Source organism: Malania oleifera, chromosome 5, assembly GCF_029873635.1.
Source record: "Malania oleifera isolate guangnan ecotype guangnan chromosome 5, ASM2987363v1, whole genome shotgun sequence".
In the NCBI taxonomy this organism is placed as follows: Eukaryota; Viridiplantae; Streptophyta; class Magnoliopsida; order Santalales; family Ximeniaceae; genus Malania; species Malania oleifera.
This window is the reverse complement of record NC_080421.1, coordinates 91,666,546-91,685,537: the sequence shown is the minus strand read 5'-3', so window position 1 is coordinate 91,685,537 and position 18,992 is coordinate 91,666,546. Positions and strand designations below refer to the sequence as shown.

General features: G+C 36.3%; 1 protein-coding gene across 1 annotated transcript; it reads right to left on the bottom strand.

Annotated features, from left to right (window-relative positions):
* Positions 1-3,646: 3,646 nt before the first annotated feature.
* On the bottom strand, positions 3,647-6,536 carry LOC131154972 (probable indole-3-acetic acid-amido synthetase GH3.6). Its single transcript, XM_058107834.1, has 3 exons — positions 6,059-6,536; positions 5,617-5,724; positions 3,647-5,319 (listed from the first exon to the last, which is right to left on the bottom strand). The coding sequence occupies exons 1-3, from the start codon at positions 6,343-6,345 to the stop codon at positions 3,972-3,974; spliced, it is 1,743 nt and encodes a 580-aa protein (XP_057963817.1). The 5' UTR covers positions 6,346-6,536; the 3' UTR covers positions 3,647-3,971.
* Between the last annotated feature and the right edge of the window lie 12,456 nt (positions 6,537-18,992).

The following is an 18,992-nucleotide window of genomic DNA, read 5'->3' as shown; positions in this document are numbered from 1 at the left end:
GGCTCATGATTCTTGTTTCTATTGTCATGGTTTTTTAGTACGAAGCCATGCTGCCCCCCTTTTCTCACATCAGGTACTGGAAACAAGTATGGAAACTTCATAATTCATATGACACTGTATCTTCTTTTTATTTTTGCCCTCAAGATACAAATCACCCTTCTGCAATCAAATTACTTGTTAGGCCATCTTCCCCTTTCACATTTGTTAGACCAGCTAAATCAACGGGAAAATAGAACAGCCCAAAACAAGAAGTTATCAAAGCAAACAAAAAGAAATACAACAACAATAACAAAACCAAGCCTTAAGTCCCACTAGGTGGGGTCGGCTATATGAATCATTTTCCGCCAATTTATGCGATCATGGATCATTTTTTTTGACAAATTTGAGGCTATTAAATCCTAATTCACTATCTCATTTCAAGTTATTTTAGGTCCACCCTTACACCTTCTATTGCCCCCCCACAGTAACTAACTCAATCTTCCTCATTGGTGCACTATGTGACCTAGGTTGGAAGTGGCCAAACCATATGATTCGTCCCTCCCTTATCTTATCTTCTATAAGAGCTACACCTAACTTACCGCAAATATATTTATTCCTTATTTAATCTTTCAAATATTATACCACTCATCCATCTAAGCATTCTCATCTCAGTAACTTTTACTTTTTGGATAATCTGTTTCTTCGTTGCCCAACATTCCAATCCATATAGCACAGCTGTATAACCGTCCTATAAAACTTCCCTTTTAATTTTAAGGGTATTCTACGATCACAAAACACACTTGAAGCACTTCTCCATTTTACCCAACCTGCTTTAACTCTATGCATTACATCATCTTCAATTTCTCCTTCAACTTGCATAATAGATCCAAGGTATCAAAATCTACAAGTGTAATTTTTTTCTTCATCATGAAGTTTAACTTGTCTCCAATATTCCTTCAACCATTACTGAAATCACATTTAATATATTCTATCTTATTTCTACTTATCCTAAAGCCTTTAGATCCCAAAACTTCTCTCTACAATTATAACTTAGTCTCTACTCCACCCCTAGTTTCATCAATCAATACAATATTATCTGCAAACAATACATGCCGTGGAACCTCATTTTGAATGCTCATAATCAGTTAGTCCATCACTAAAGCAAAAAGATAAGAGTTCAAAGTAGATCCTTAATGTACACCTATGGTGATTGAAAATTCTCTAGTTTCTCCATCTATAGTCCTTACACTAGTCATTACTCCATCGTACATATCTTTAATGACATCACATCAGTATACCTACTACATAAACCTTTTTTTTTTTTTTTCTAGAACCCACCATAGAACTTCCCTAAGTATCCTAACATATGCTTTCTCTAAGTCAGTAAGTACCATAAGCAAGTCCCTCTTCTTTTCCCTAAAATTTTCCATTGATCTTCTTAAAAAATATATAGCTTCTCTGGTAGATCTCCCAAACATAAAACCAAATTGATTTTATAAGACATTTGTTTCTAGCCTTAATCTTTGTCTAGTTACCTTTTCCTATAGTTTCATCATATAACTCATAAGTTTAATTCCATGATAGTCATTACAATTTTGAATATTTTCTTTATTTTTGTATATAGGCATTAAAGTGTTTTTCTTCCATTCATTTGGCATTTTCTTAGTTCTTATAATTGTGTTAAATAAATTAGTTAACCATAAAATTTCATTACCACCTAGGTATTTTCAAACTTCAATTGGGATGTTATCTGGTCCTATAACTTTTCCATTTTTCATATTTTTTAGTGAACTTTGTTAACTCTAATTTTGCAAATAAATCTCATATTTTTAGTCATTTCCTCATTTGCTAATTCTAAGTTTAAGTCTTCTATTTGATTTTCATTAAACAACTTACTAAAATAATTTCGCCATCGATCTTTTATGTCTTTGTCCTTAACTAAGACAACATCATCCTCACTTTTTATACATTTTACATTTCCTAAGTCCTTACTCTTCCTTTCCCTAGTTTTAGCAAGTTTAAATATATCTTTTTCCCCTTCTTTTGTATCTAATCTATCATACAAACTATTAAATAATCCATGTTTAGCTTCACTAATGGTCTTTTTTGCATCTTTTCTCAACTCTTTATACTTTTCAAAGTTATCCATATTTCTACATTTTTGCCACTTTTTATACCAAATTCTTTTTGACTTTTCGGCTTTTTGGACATCTTTATCCTACCACCAACTTTCTTTGCTATTCAAGAATCTTCCCCTTGATTCAACTAAAATCTCTTTTGCTATTTTTTAATAGAGCTAACTAATTTGTATCTATCACATCCTCTATAGTTCAACCCCCATCTTTGATTATTTTATCTTTAAATTTTATTATATTTTCTCCCTTTAGATTCCACCACTTAGTTCTTTTATACTGGTTTATTTTATCCTTTTTTTTTTCAATTTTTTAATACATATATCTAACTTTAAGACTATATGTTGTGTGGTTAGGCTTCACCTGGAATAACTTTACCAGCCTTGAATGATAAATGATTTACCCTCCTAATTAAAAAAATAAATAAATCTACTTGACTTAAATTTTTATCCACTTTTAAAGGTTATTAAGTGTTGTCACTTCTTAAAGCAAGTATTCATTGTAATAAAATCATATGACATAGTGAAGTCTAAAATTATCTCCCTATACTCATTTTTGTCTCCATATCCATATCCTCTATGGATCCTCTCATAACCTTTATTATTCCTTTCAATGTATCCATTCAGATCTCCTCCTCTGAATATTTCCTTGGTCCCTAGTATGCCTTGTATATCTTACCAAAATTATCTCTTAAGATTTTCTACTAAACTTACTTGAGGAGCATAAGCACTAATGATATTTATTATTTCTTGGCCTAATACCATCTTGATTTTTATAATTATACCTCTTACTCTGTTTATATCAACAACATTATGTTTTAAGTTTTTTATCTACAATAATTCCTATTCTATTCTTATGTTTGTCTTTTCCAAAGCACAAAGTTTAAATCCTAATTTATCAATTTCTCTAACTTTCTCCCCCCCCACTTAGTTTCTTGAAGGCAAATTATATTATTTTTTCTTCCAGTCATTGTGTTCACAACTTCCATGCTTTTATCGATAAGTGTCTCTATGTTCTAAGTTGTTAAGCTAATCCTAGTTTCCTGAACCAACTTCTTTACCTACCCCCGTCCTGAATGATGCAAGAACCATCGCATATTTGACACTATACCCGGACGCTGACATGGCGTGTCACTCCGAGGCGATGACCTAACCTCCCCTCGCCCACTTTTCGCTACACCTAGGGTGGTACCAACTTGTGTTCACAACTTCCATGCTTTTACCTATAAGTGTTTCTATGTTCTAAGTTGTTAAGCTAATCTTAGTTTCCTAAACTAACTTCTTTACCTGCTCCCGTCCTGAATGATGCAAGAACCATCACATATTTGACACTGTACCCAAATGCTAACATGGCGTGTCGCTTCGAGGCGACAACCTAACCTCCCCTCGCCCACTTTTTGCTACACCTAGGGTGGCACAAGTGCAATATGCACCCTTGCCCACTTTTTGCTACACCCAGGTGGTGCAAGTGCCCAGTTGTAACTCATGTGAAGTATGTAATCATATTTTGTAATATCATATAGGATCATTCCACTGTTAAAATAAAATCCATCTCCCTTTATCGAAACCATTAGTATACAACAGAAACAACTGATAGAAAAAAATGAAATAAAATACAATAGAGAGAGAGAGAGAGAGAGAGGGAACTCAAGATCCATAGCACAAATTACAACTCAATATTTACAAGGTTCTTTACCTCCTCTGGGAATCACCTGATAAAGGATAATAGTCATGAACTCACTAGGTTCACACCTGTAACTCTAGAAAATTCTTAGTTTGATTGCAGGGACAGCATACATCAATTAGCAGAAGATATTCAACAATGTGGCACCTGAGCTTTTAAACTCCAAGTCGAGTGTCATTAACCATCCAAAGGATCTAGACATACAGTGACAACTGAAGATCCTTCCAAGAAATCAGCAATCTCGCGATTTCTTATAATTTTGGGTGGTTTATATTGACTAGCTGGCGCTCCATTCTTAATGGCTACTTGTAGTAACCTATCAAATGTACCAGGCTCTACAATAAACAACAATAGTGGCCCAAGTTCACTTCTGCCCCTCATTGATTGATAAATGCCCTGCAACCCATCCTCAAGAGAGGAGCAACACCTTTTAAGAACTACAACCGATTCCTTCAACTTCTCCTCCTGAAGAAATATGCTTCCCTCCCTGACTTCTACAAAAATCTTCAACTGCTTTGGTTTCAAGTCCAAATCAAAGAAACTAGTGAAATCAATTACTTCTGTCATGGTAACTATTCTCAGCTCAGCTTGGAAACTTTCCATGGCAGACATCAATGCTCTCTCAGTAAATATCTCATTACGACTTTTAGGAGCTCTTGAAACAAACTCTATTTCTGGAGATGAATTATGGAAACCAACAATTCTCACAATATCCCCCAAACGGCATCGGTAAAGTCCTCTAAAAGTAGTTATAACCACCTCGTAAGTCTTTCCCACTTCAACACCAGAAAAATCTACTGTTTCTTCATCCGCGTCATTGGGTTTGTTCAATTCAAACGGGAGAAATTCGAAATAAGCCGCAGACGGAAGCATAACAAACCGGGTCAGTTTTGGAGGTTGAATAATTTTCAAGTTCATGGCCACACAACATTCTGAAGCAAAGTAGTCTCCACCTAGGATTGGCAACTCTCCTGCATAGTACTTAAGCTTCGGATAATACTGCTCCATGCTTCCTGTACTGACACACTTGATGTAACGAGCATTTGGCCACAATTTACCCAAGATTCCAACCCACTCCTTTTCTCCACAAATTGATCGAATTCTCTTTGACAGATCTGGTTGAGGTCCACCAAGAGCCTTGATAACAGAATCTCTCATAGTGAGATCTGAAATCTCTGAACTTGGAAATCCATGTTCAAGATCCTCACAGAGCTGCTCCCACTTGAACTCTAGCAGGGAGAATGCTCTAATTAAGCCAATTGCATATGGTGCATGCAACCCATCGACAAAATCGCAGTTTCTAAGGCCACAAAGAAGGTGGCAGTACATTTGATGCTGAACATCCGATCCAAGAATGACCTCACGCGGACTAACACAATAGTTAAATACAGATGAATTTGCATTATTGCTATGCAAAGGGAATGCAGAAGCAGCCATAACCTTATATCCCCCTTTGGTCCTTCTAACATTACCAGAGTAGATAAAACAAAGGATCTTATTGACCGTAGGCCTTGGAGGAAACAACCTAAATGAAAATTCAAGATTACCTTAATATATGCACATCAAATCAAAACAACGGATCTACGTGAATAAAATCTTGTTTGTGTGTCTGGAACTGGCAATTTCAAAACCCAAAAATAAAGGAACTTTCATTTCAAAATAAATTCCGCATACCCCAAATCTACACACAAAAATAAAAAGGTGGCGAGCAAGGTTTTTGAATTCTGCAGAATTAAAAATTCGAAAACATAGCCAGTTTTTTTAACTGAAAGAAAGAGCAAGAATTCTAAAGTTTACATAAAGCGATGAATGAATAAGCTACCTCCGAAGAATTGCATTGCTGCCCTGGTGAGCTAAGAAAGAGGCGGCCTTTGAAGGTGCTGAATCAAAGTAAGGAATCATTTTCGACTTCATGGAACTCGTCCCAGAGCTGCCAATTACCAGAAACGATCACGGTGAAGAAAGATACCTAAATAACACTAAATTTTCACAATAATTAATCGCCTCAGGAATCCCAAGAAATTTCGTTCTTTTTCCTCGAATGCGTAGTTTGATTTCCGACGAAAGGTCAAAAGAAAAAATGACAATTTTGAATCTGCCACTGTTTTCAAATAAGTTCTCTCCGCTATAGAAATTTTGGAAAACATACACACACGCACACTTTACACTCAGAAGTCAAAAGGCCGTATGTTATTTTCTTATCCTGCGTTTTCTGATCAACCAAACAGAAGGTTTCTATTAAAAATAAATAATAGAAAAAATACCTGTAGAAGAAACAGACGAGGGGATCAACAGATAGAAGAGGCTGATCACGATCGTCGCGATCATCTGCCATCTTATTGATGTGATCGGTGTAGTCATCGTAGCAAGACAACGGCACGGCGCTCCGGTAACTCACAGCGTCGACGGGCGCACGGTAGTCACTGAGGTAGGGCTGGAGATAACGTACGCCGCCGTTGCGTTCGAGTATGGAGAAGAGAGTTTTGAGCTGGAGGCGCGCGGCGTCCTTGGTCGACTCCTCCAGCTTGTTCAGAATCTCCTCGTCCGTCATTACGACAACGACGACGTCGTTTTCGCGTGGGCGTTGGATACGGCGGTGCGCTCAGCGTGGTGATTACTGATTAGCGGCACCGTCCCGTCGCCGTAGGCTCGCGGCGTTCGGAATTCGGGACTGTTTGCCGCCTACTGGGTCTGGAAATGTATCGGGTAAGCACCGAGGCGGGAGGTCAACACGTTCAGGTCAAACTTTTCTTATACGGAAAGACTAAAATACCCTACTCATATTGCCTCCGTAATGAATAGTGTAAGGGTAAATTTGTCAATACAGGGCCGCATACTGTGGGTCATTTGGTGGTTTTGTATTTCCCCATCTACGTGGTTTTCATGATCTAACATTTGATCTGCTCAAAGTTTCTAGTCATATTTTAATATTTTTAATATGGTACCAAACATTGAATTTTTTTCTAAAATATTAAAAAAATAATAATAAAAAACACAAAACATGGAGAAAATTTGGAAATATTATAAAAATATACTTAACCTACTTTCCAAAAGTCAGTTTGAGTTTAAAATTTTTAAATAATAATAATAATTATGCTCAGTTGTCGCCGTCGCCATCAGTAAATAAAAAAAAATTAGTAGTCGTCAACTCTTGTCAGTGAAATGAAAAGTAAAAAAAAATGGGGAGGGTGGAAGACAATGTTTCAACTGCATCAGTGGGAAACCGGGAGAAAGGGGAGAGAGAGAGAGAGAGAGGGGATGGGGGTGTCTGCATGCAGCGAAAAAAAAAAGTGAGGGGATGGGTCATTAATGGCTGTCAAGAGAGGGGTGAGAGGGGAGGGGGACCGATTCTGCATGCTCGTGTCGTGCTCGCCATTTGGGGGGGGGGGGGGAGGGAGAGAGAAGACAAAAAAAAAAGGGATGGGACGGATTTTTTTTTTTAAGGGATGTCAATTTTATTTTATTTTTTTTAGGAATGAGACTGTTGCATGCATGGATGTGTGAATAGTGTCCAAACCGACTTTTGGAAAGTCGGTTTCGTATTAAAAAATTCTCTTCCATGCATACGCGAACGTACGTGAATAGTGTGAATAGTATCCAAACCGTCTTTTGGAAAGTCGATTTGGTATTAAAAAATTAATTTCGTCCACTCACATATGTAAATAGTGTCCAAACCGACTTTTGGAAAGTCAATTTGGTATTAAAAAAATAATTTTGCCTGCTCCTACATGCATGTGTGTGGGTGTACGTAAAAAAATAAAAATTGACTATTCAAAAGTCGGTTTGGTTATGCATGCCCCCTATATATTCATTCATCATCTCTCAGCCATCACTCAAGCTTTCTCTTCTTTCATTTATTCTTTGATCCTCAAACCTCCTTCACCACCTCTTGCAGATAAACCTTTTTTTTTTAGCAGTCATAATGACATCAAATTCGTCAGCTAACAAAGTGACAGTCTTATTATACATTGACAGTGAGATTATTCATGGATCGACCGGTATTGAGTACAACACTGGGCCAACGAAAGTCATTCGAGTTCAAAGGAAGATGAAGTTAGAAAGTTTGAAACGCAAAATATATGAAGGATTATATATTGATCTAAATGAGTACATGTTAGAACTGACATCAAGATATCCGCAATGAGTGGATGGTGGAAATTTTGTGTACATTAACGTCCCAATAAAAATTGATGCAGACGTCCTAATTGCGTTAGACCCGCAGAGTTCTTGTCCGGACGTATATGTAGTTGAGATTTTTGTCAAACGCATTCCTTAAAGCAGCAGTATGGATGGAGCCCCAAGTTTGTAGGGGGAAGCATTCATCCATTCTCAACCATATACTGAATATGATATTGATGAGACAAGCAGACTATTTGATAATCTTTCATAGGTGACTGCAGCATTAGATTTGAATGACGTCCCCGATGCATCATTTCAGCCAGAATTCTTGTCAACCGAGATCCGAGGTGAGTAGTCTACTTTGCAAGGATTCAATATGGGAAGCAATTATTATCACGAACCACAACCATCAACAGAGTATAAGCATGACTGAAGTTCAACTGGAGTTGTCCCCATACCAAACTTCCAAACGGCTCCATCTATTGTCATGAATGGGAGGGGTAGATGAAGCACGTGCACAAAATGATTATGGGTTCACCATGAAGAAGTTGTCATGCCTCCTCAGAACACACTTGTCGGTCATATGAGGGTACACGACGTGCCGCCGTTAGCATACATGGTCGATGTCGAAGCCGATCATATCAAAACTCAAGTTGAAAGTTCACTCGAGGGAAGACGATGGGATGGTGTCTTGGAATCTGGGAAAGGTATGATTTTAGACACGAAGGATGACCTTATGCACTTCGTGAGCATCCACCATGTGCAAACACACCACAACTTTAAGGTGGTGTCATCCACCCCAACAACGTGGATAGTTAGATGCAATGCAAACGAGAGCTATGTTTGGTGGTTGTGTGCAACTCAACGCAGAAAGCATGGGCTATTTGAAATTACATAATATAGATATAAAGACCTAGAAAATTAAAATAATTTAAATAATTAGGAAAAAATAAAAAAAATAATAAATAATATTATTAATTAATTAATTAATTAAACATTATTAAATTAATTAATTAAATAAACAAATAAAAAGGAATAGTATGGAAAATAATTAATTAATTAATTAATTATATATCGTTAAACTGAATTAATTAAATAAGATAATGAAGTAATAGTTCAATTACGATGTGTGAATTAGAAGATGGGAACTCTCGCCCCTGTGCCCCTCTTCAGTCTCTCACTCTTCGTCTCTCTCCTCCGTCTTCCTCCTCTTTCTCCTCAATTTTTTGACAGATATTTGGTCGATCAAGAAATAGAAGGTACCATTGGGTTCCTAACTCCGCCACCGACATTTTTACTGGAGCGGATTTATCGTGGGAGCAGCATAGGTACCATTCCCAGGGTAACACAACTTTTTCCTATTTTCTCAATTTCTCCTTACATTTACTGCTAAATCGACGATCGGGCACCACCACCGGGTCCTAATCGCAATCGTCGTCATTTTGATTGGAGTAAATTTCCAATTTGGGTTTCCTAGACTCTACTCCAAAGCGAGAGTAAGATTTGGAGAATTAAGTAAATTGGTTATATTTGAGGGTATAATTATTTATTTGAAATTTATGGGTTTAGGAAATATTAAAATAGTATTTTATTTAGGATTGATTTAATGGAACTAAGACTTTTATTTCAGGGCTTAGGTGAGTGCCGCAAGTATCTTTTTAGGGTCCCTGTTGGCGTAGTTCAAGAAACCAGGTAAGGGAAAAAATATATATTAAACCAGAATTTTTATGAATTTAATGAAAAATGAATTGTGTTATATATACGTGTATATGTTTCGGTATGGGTTTAAAATGTCAACCATTTAAATTATGTTTTCCGAGTTTAAGATTGTTTATTAGATACGTATATGTGAAAATGAATTGATGAAAGTGAAAGATATTTTCAAGATAATTATGTAAGATAAGAAATGTATATTTTGAGTATATGAATGTTAAATGCAGGTTGGCTTATTTAATGGGGAATATATATGTATATATATATATATATATATATATATATATATATATATATATGAATTTTTCTGCTAAATAGTGTTACATGAGTAAATTGAACATTGTATGGAACTATATTATATGTATAAGATGCATGTTCTGCAGGAAATGTACTGAAATGAAATGTTATATGGAATATGCTGCATATATTTGTTATTTAAATCATGTTTACAATAGCCAAAAGGGAGTTGTGTATCACGTTTATGACAGCCAAAAGGGTGTTGTGGATTATGCTCATGACAGCCAAAAGGGAGTTGTAGATCATGTTAATGAGAGCCAAAAGAGAGTTGTAGAAATAACTACCAAAAGGGAGTTGTTGTAATTAAAAGACAATGAGAATGATAAGGAAATATGAAATGCAAACAATGTGAAATGGAATGAGTCACATAAAGTGAAATGCTATGAAATGGTTAAGCTAAGAACATGAACAGTTAAGAAATACAGGATAATGACAGGTAGAATATTGTATTATAGTATTATCAGTATGTATGCTAGTAGAGCGTGTTACGTTTGGGCGGGACAAACTCTTCGCTCGAGGGCTTGCTGAGAAAGGCGAGTGCCCTAGTAAGTATTAGATATGTCACTAGGCTGCATAACATGCTAGGGCAAAGGAAACTATTTGTATAGGCGGGTAGATTTCCTTATTCTTGGGGCCTTTGCTAGTAAACCTTTATATGAATTGTGTGAGTACGAGATTACATCACTACCTAGGGGCTTACTAAGTAAGGTGAGTGCTCTGGTATACTTCAGTTGTGACCTTTGGGTTACCTAAAGTATCAGAGCAGAGGGGTGTTACTTGTATGGGTGGTTAATCACCTCTATCCTCAGGTAATCTCGTGGGTAAAATGTCTTACATGTGTTTGATTAGGAACATGAAATGATTTTAGAAATTATGCTAATGATTTGCAAATGATGAAAATGTATACTTATGTTATTTACAAACCTCATGTTAGTCACACGCTATTTTAATATATTGTTTCTTCCCTTACTGAGATGTGTCTCACCCAAATATGAAATTATCTTTTTCAGTACCTCCACGAGATCAAGCCTAGAGAGCTCGAGATGTTTGTAGCATTTTTGGGTTATAGAAAAGAAAGGGTATATACTTAGCTGATATTTTGGGTTGTATGTAAGTTATGTTTTATGTTTTAAGTCTTCTGAGATATGGATGGTTGTGAAATATGCTGGTGCTTGTGAATATTGAATGTTTTTGGAGATATGTATATATGTGAGAATACAGGTGATAAATAGTTATTTTGGATTATAGATAGAAATAGTAAACTCTAGTATTATATTTGTGGAGATTATATTTACGTTTTTCGCTACGTACATGATATTAGAATGTGGATTATCAGGTAAATGAATGGATTAGTAGCACTCTGAGCCCACATAGAGGGTCGGGACATTACAGATGGTATCAGAGCAATGTCCAACCGGAAGTGTGATGAGATTCACATCACCTGGTTATGGAAATGCCAGAGCATAGGTTTTGAGATTCTACAAACCTAGGGATGATTTATACCAGAGTATAGGAATCAATTAGGATAAGAATGCTAGATGGATAGGTTAGGTTAGGTGTTGAAAAGTAGGTTTGGTGTAGGGAAGTATAGGATTTTGTTTTGTAGTTTAGAGGCGAAAATACGTCGACGATTTCTTATGATTTTTCTGAAGCAGTCGACGACCTCAAAAAAAGTCATGGTAAACCTTAGATGATTTTGTTCTGAGTTGTGAGACTAGTCCTTATATGGAGAACTTGGATGTATATTGGATTTAAATTATGTAATTATGTTGTTGGGGTTATGATATGGAATTCTTATCTCTATCCTATCCTATTTTCAAGATGGATCCTAGAGATGAGGACGTAGAGGCAGAAGGAAGGGATGACTTGGAGACTTCTAGTGAAGAGGAAATTGAAACCTCTATGATGTTGAGGGGTATAGCCTGACAGGTCAGGGCAGAAATGAGAAAGGACTCTAGAGAACAAAATTGCCCAACTATAGATAAGGACAATAGTATCAAGGAGTTTATGAAGTTGAACCCTCCTACTTTTGAGGGAGGACCTGATTCGGTGATTGCAAAGAATTGGGTTCAGCAGATAGAAGAGATATTGGAGGTACTCAGCTACACGGACGAGCAAAAGGTCCGTTATACCGCATTTAAGATGACCGGAGATGCAAAACGCTAGTGGTTTTCTGCGAAACTTTTAAAGGAACAAAGGTTGGTAAAGATAGCCCTGACATGGGAAAGATTCAAGAAGCTATTCTTTGATAGATATTTTCGTTCATCTGTCAGAGGGAAAAGATTGAGGAGTTCACTGATTTGACCCAGGGGAACATGACGGTTGCGGAGTATGGGGCTAAATTTGTGGAATTGTTGCGTTTTGTTCCATTCTTGATCCCAGATGAGGCAAGGAAGGCCAAGAAATCTGAAAAAGGCTTAAGGTGCAGAATTTATGAGTTGGTGGTTAGGTTTCAGGTCTAGAATTTCTACGACTTGTTTGATAAGGCTTCGGTGCTAGAAATGAGCATCCAGAGCAGCATAGAGCCTTCAGAACAGAAGAAGAGGCTTGCACCATCTCGTTTTCAGGCTGAAGGCAGTCAGGGATCAGGAAAGAAAGGGAAACATGCAGTTGGCTTGAGGTAGGAGACAAGAGTTCAGGGTTAGTCTGCTCAGCAGGGTAATTAGTCTTACCCTGTATGCCAGAGATGTAATAAAAGGCATATGGGTGAGTGCTGGTTTAGGACTTCTAATTGTTATAGGTGTTATGACGACCTGTTTAATTTTCATAATTTTTTTTCCATTATAAAATATAACCAATATGACAAAATTCAGCAAATCATAATCCACCTGGACTCGTGGGTACAATGGATACATCAGAACACATAACGGAAGCCTAAGCAGCAGGAAACATAAATCAATAGATCATAAACACAAATCATCCATCATAATACCAGAGTTACTACATCCACTGTATTTAAGTATATACATCCAAAAAAAAAAAAGACCTAGGGACATTTTTCACAAAAATCCCAATCGTCCCCACCAAAACATACCCTTCAGAGAGGGCAGATCAACAGTACTAAATCAACGAAGCTTTACCCGCTCTCCTATCAGGGGCTCCTGAAATGTTTATAAAATTTTGGGGTGAGACACCTCTCAGTAAGGGAAATAAACTAACACTAGTGTGTGGCAACATGAGCATTTATATCATATATATATAATCATGAACATAACTAGTAAAATTGGATATATAACATTTCTGGGAAAACATGTATAATGAAAACATGACAGAACATATTGTATTCTCATAGCATAACTCATCTCATATAATAATAATACAAAAACATTCCTAGTAGGTTAGCTGGCTATTGTCATGTATTACCCCCACATGACTGGGTTGTGTGGTCCGAAGGCGGGACCTGACAATGGTTGGCCAACCACTGCCAAGTTAAAAGTACAGTTCGTAAGTCCGATGGGTCTGCCAGACCTGGTCCGTACACCAGGGGCGCTCACACACTTCTTAAAACGACATCGACCTTTCAATCTCATACCACTCCGTACAGCGGTGTTAACACAAATATCACGATCATGATGATCAAGGAAACATAGCATCAGTATCGTGTAAGTGTTAGCCTAGACCAAGCCAACTAGGTTCTAATATCATATAGCATATACTGAAATTATGATACATGAATATTTCATACCATTAATTATCAAATCAATTATATCATTTTGTATATATACGTATATCATGAAAATCATCGGCCCGTATGCTAGTATTTCATATTTTACCAAAGCTCAGCTCATATGCTCTCGTATGCTGGCAAATTATGTCCATAGCTCGGCCCGTACGCCAAAAAATCATATTCATAGCACGGCCCATATGCCAGCAAAATATATCCATAGCTCAGCCTGTACGCTGGCAAATCATACACATAGTACAGCCTATACGCTGGAAAAACATATAAAAATCTTGGCTCGTATGCCGGTTTCCCATTATACAAATCCAAATCTTTATCATATTTCCAAAAAACAGTTATTCATTATAATTTCTAGTCATGCCACACGAAATAGGTTTTTTCATATATCTAACATACCATCATTTTCAGCAGTATTTCCAAATATAAATCATATATAAATATATTTATTTCCCTGAAATCAAATGCTATAATATTATACATACTTTTCATAAAATACTAGCTTAGTTTATCCCCTTACTTGATTCCTGAAAAGCCCTTAAAAGAAATACTCCTGCACCCGTAGGGTTTCCCGCTTAACACCCTGAAAATGACATTTCCCAGAACTAAAGTTTAGTATTTCTACGCATACTACACTTTCTACAACTATCAAATAGCCAAATACTGAGTAGAAAGTCTTACCCTGGATTTAAGATGGTTTCCAACTCAGCCCCACCGACAATCCGCCCCGGTAAACTTGGAGAGAACTTCGCCAGGAGCGTCGTGGTGGCTTCAGATCATCGAACCAGCGAGAATCCGGCCTGAGATCGTAGAGAGAAGGTAGGAGGGGTGTAGAGGAGAGAGAGAGAGAAAGAGAAATGTTTGCGCAAGATTTTGGCCAAAAATGAAAGTTGGCCCTATTTATACATTGGGCTTTGTTGATGAGCCACGTCACCTCGTCGACGAACTCTCCCCTTCGTTGACGAAATTTAGACTCACCCAAAAATTCTCTCAATATTTTCTCATCGATGATACATACCTTCGTCAACGAGACCCTATGTTATCCTCGTTATCGAATCCCTTGTATTCGTCGACAAGTCGTTGATTAAATTCCTCATTTATTACTCCCAAAGTGCAATGTCATCGACGAATGCTTTGCGTTCGTCGACCATGTTTGCTGCCTCCTTCTGTTTCTATTTCTATTTCCTTCCCTCTTTATTATTTAAATATCATTATTTTTCGGGTCATTACAGGTGTAGTAAATTAGAACATATTAAGAGGAAATGTTAGGAATTGCTACCTGCTGTACCTGCACAGAACCAGGACTAGGGGAAACATCATATATCACTAGGCAGGGCTGGTCCAGCACAAGTTTACTCGTTGGATCAGCCTAAGCCAGATAATGCCAGGGGAGCAGGTATGAGTTTATGTTTAAGATAATAGTGATGTAATTTGACTATGAATGATTGAGAAGTTTATGTGATGATATAAATGCGGAATTGTGTTAGATGTTGTTGGGTAATGAATTCAAGTAATGTGAAAGGATGATTAGTTAGTAAAATTTCAAGGACAAAATTTCTTAAGGAGGGGAGAATGTAAAGACTAGAAAAATTAAAATGATTTAAATAATTAGGAATAAATAATAAATAATAAATAATAATAAATAATGTTATTAATCAATTAATTAATTAAAAAGTATTAAATTAATGAATTAAATAAACAAATAAAAAGGAATAGTATGAAAAAAAATTAATTAATTAATTAATTATATATCGTTAAACTGAATTAATTATATAAGATAATGAAGTAATTGTTCAATTAAGATATGTGAATTAGAAGATGGGATATAAATAATACTAATGAAATAATATAATATGAATATAATATTTAAAGTGTATTAAATGCAATCCTAATGCAATCCAAAGTCAGATTGCAATTGAAATTTCAATTTCATCTTTCTATTTCTCTGGAACTCTCGCCCCTGTGCCTCTCTTCAATCTCTCACTCTTCGTCTCTCTCCTCTGTTTTTCTCCTCTTTCTCCTCAATTTTTCAACAGATATTTGACCGATCGGGAAACAGAAGGTACCGTTGGGTTCCTAACTCCACCACCGATTTTTTTACTAGAGCGGATTTATCCTGGAAGCAGCGTAAGCACCATTCCCGAGGTAACACAATTTTTCCCTATTTTCTCAATTTCTCCTTAAATTTGCCGCTAAATCGATGATCAGGCATCACCACGGGGTCCTAATCGCAATCGTCGTCATTTTGGGTGGAGTAAATTTCTAATATGGGTTTCCTAGACTCCACTCCAAAGCAAGAGTGAGATTTTGAGAACTAAGTAAATTGGTTATATTTGAGAGTATAATTATTTATTTGAAATTTATGGGGTTAGGAAATATTAAAATTTTATTTTATTTAGGATTGATTTGATGGAACTACAATTTTTATTTCAGGTCTCAGGTGAGTGCCGCAGGTATCTTTTCGGGGTCCCTATTGGCGTAGTTCAAGAAACCAGGTAAGGGAAAAAATATATATTAAACTAGATTTTTTATGAATTTAATGGAAAATGAATTGTGTTATATATACATGTATATGTTTCGATATAGGTTTAAAATGCCAACCATTTAAATTATGTTTTCCGAGCTTAGAGCTGTTCATTAGATACGTATATATGAAAATGAACTGATGAAAGTGAAAGATATTTTCAGGATAATTATGTAAGGTAAGAAAGGTATATTTTGAGTATTTGAATGTTAAATGCAGGTTGGCTTATTTTATGGGGAATACATATATATATATATATATATATATATATGAATTTTATTGCTAAATAGTGTGACATGAGTAAATTGAACCTTGTGTGAGACTATGTTATATGTATAAGATGCATGTTATGCAGAAAATGCACTGAAATAAAATGTTATATGGAATATGCTGCATATGTTTGTTATGTAAATCATGTTTATGACAGCCAAAAGGGAGTTGTAGATCACGTTTATGACAACCAAAAGGGTGTTGTGGATTATGCTTATGACAGCCAAAAGGGTGTTGTGGATTATGCTCATGACAGCCAAAAGGGAGTTGTAGATCATGTTAATGAGAGCCAAAAGGGAGTTGTAGAAATAACAGCCAAAAGGGAGCTGTTGTAATTAAAATACAATGAGAATGATAAGGAAATATGAAATGCGAATAATGTAAAATGGAATGAACCACATAAAGTGAAATGCTATGAAATGGTTAAGCTAAGAACATAAATAGTTAAAAATTACAGGATAATGAGAGGCAGAATAATGTATTATGGTATTATCAGTATGTATGCTAGTAGAATGTGTTACATTTGGGAGGGGCAAACTCTTCGCCCGAGGGCTTGCTGAGAAAGGCGAGTGCCTTGGTAAGTATTAGATATGGCACTAGGCTACATAACGTGCTAGGGCAGAGGGAAACTATTTGTATGGGAGGGTAGATTTCCTTATTCTCGGGGCCTTCGCTGGTAAACCTTTGTATGAGTTATGTGAGTACGAGATTACATCACTACCTAGGGGCTTACTGAGTATGGTGAGTGCTCTGGTATGCTTCAATTGTGACCTTTGGGTTACCTAAAGTATTAGAGCAGAGGGGTGCTATTTGTATGGGCGAGTAATCACCCCTATCTCAGGTAATCTCGTGGGTAAAATGTCTTACCTGTGTTTGATTAGGAATAGGAAATGATTTTAAAAATTATGCTAATGATTGCAAATGATGTAAATGTATACTTATGTTATTTACAAACATCATGTTAGTCACACTCTGTTCTATTATATTATTTCTTCCCTTACTGAGATGTGTCTCACCCGAATATGAACTTATCTTTTTCAGGACCTCCAAGAGATCAAGCCTAGAGAGCTCGAGGTGTTTGTAGCATTTTTGGGTTATAGAAAAGAAAGGGTATATACTTAACTGATATTTTAGGTTGTATGTAAGTTATGTTTCATGTTTTATGTTTAAAGTCTTCTAAGATATGGATGGTTGTGAAATATACTAGTGTTCGTGAATATTGAATGTTTTTGGAGAAATGTGTATATATGAGAATACAGATGATGAATAGTTATTTTGGATTATAGATAGAAATAATAAACTCTGGTATTATATTTGTGGAGATTATATTTATGTTTTCTGCTATATATATGATATTAGAATGTGGATTATTAGGTAAATGAATGGATTAGTAGCACTCTAGGCCCACGTAGAGGGTCAGGGTGTTACAATAGAGGACCACATATATGCATAAAACAAGACTCTCTCACAAGACCACTCGAAACTGAAGTCCAGCTTAGTAGCAAATGAAATGATTGAAAATTATCAAAAGTGATGCTGGTGCTTCCATTGCAGCTTTGCTTGCACACTTGACGTTAAAGTACCAGTACCATGTATCATATAGAAAGGTATGACTTAGGAAGCAAATGGAAGTTGTAAGGATGTTTGGAGATTGGGATATTTCATATCAAATGCTTCCAAAGTGAATGCATGTTATGTGTGAAACAAATCCTGGTACAAAGGTGAAGTGGGTGTGGACAGAATTCCCTGATGCTAACAACGCTACTGTTGACCTTATAGGTCATACCCTGTTTTGATTATGACAAATACTTTGGTTTTAAATGTCTATCAAGTTTGTGTGCAGGCTCATATTAGTAAGATCACTTGATGGCATGTGAAGACTTGAAGACTAAAGACCTTGAAGACTCATTATTGTAATTTACATTATGTTCATTTTGGGTCTATAATAGTAAAATAGGAAAGGTTTGTGTTGGAAATGTTGTGATCTCAAGAGGGGGGGGGGGTGAATTGGAGATTTAAAATTTTTTTTAGCTAATTTAAATGTTTCGCCGATTCACCACATATCATATCTCATTCAATATTAAACGTGTGTATGTAAAAAGATTAAGCTATTTGGTTCATGTATACATGCATATCTCATTCAAAGTACATGTGTGCATGCAACTAAATATAATAGTAAATAAATAGGCATACACATACTGAATTTAAAGTGTAGTAACTTAAATGAGATAGCGAGAGAGAGACACAAGATTTGTTATCGAGGTTTGGCCAAACCAACTTACGTCCCCTCCTTGGACATACCCCCCAAGGATTACACTATACCTGCTCACTTAAATAGGTAGAGCAAAAGTCGTTTACATCCTCTCCTTACGGGGCGAGAAAAACCCTAGCTCAATTGTTAGGTTGAGCCAAACTAGTTTCACTTACGGGGCTGAGACTACCTAATTCAATTTTCGAGCTGAACCAAACCGGTCTCACTTACGGGGTAGAGACTCCCCAGTTCAATTATGGGCTGAACCCAACCGTTACAATAAAAACTATTTTTGTACATAATACAGTGCTTCTAAATATAAGCAAAAATGTACACATTTAAGCT

Coding starts and splice junctions, on each gene's coding strand:
- LOC131154972 (XM_058107834.1), bottom strand. CDS start 6,345: ATGACGGACGAGGAGATTCTGAACAAGCTGGAGGAGTCGACCAAGGAC. Junction 5,725..6,058: donor CTCGTCTGTTTCTTCTACAG/GTATTTTTTCTA, acceptor GGTAATTGGCAG/CTCTGGGACGAGTTCCATGA. Junction 5,320..5,616: donor AGCAATGCAATTCTTCGGAG/GTAGCTTATTCA, acceptor ATTTTCATTTAG/GTTGTTTCCTCCAAGGCCTA.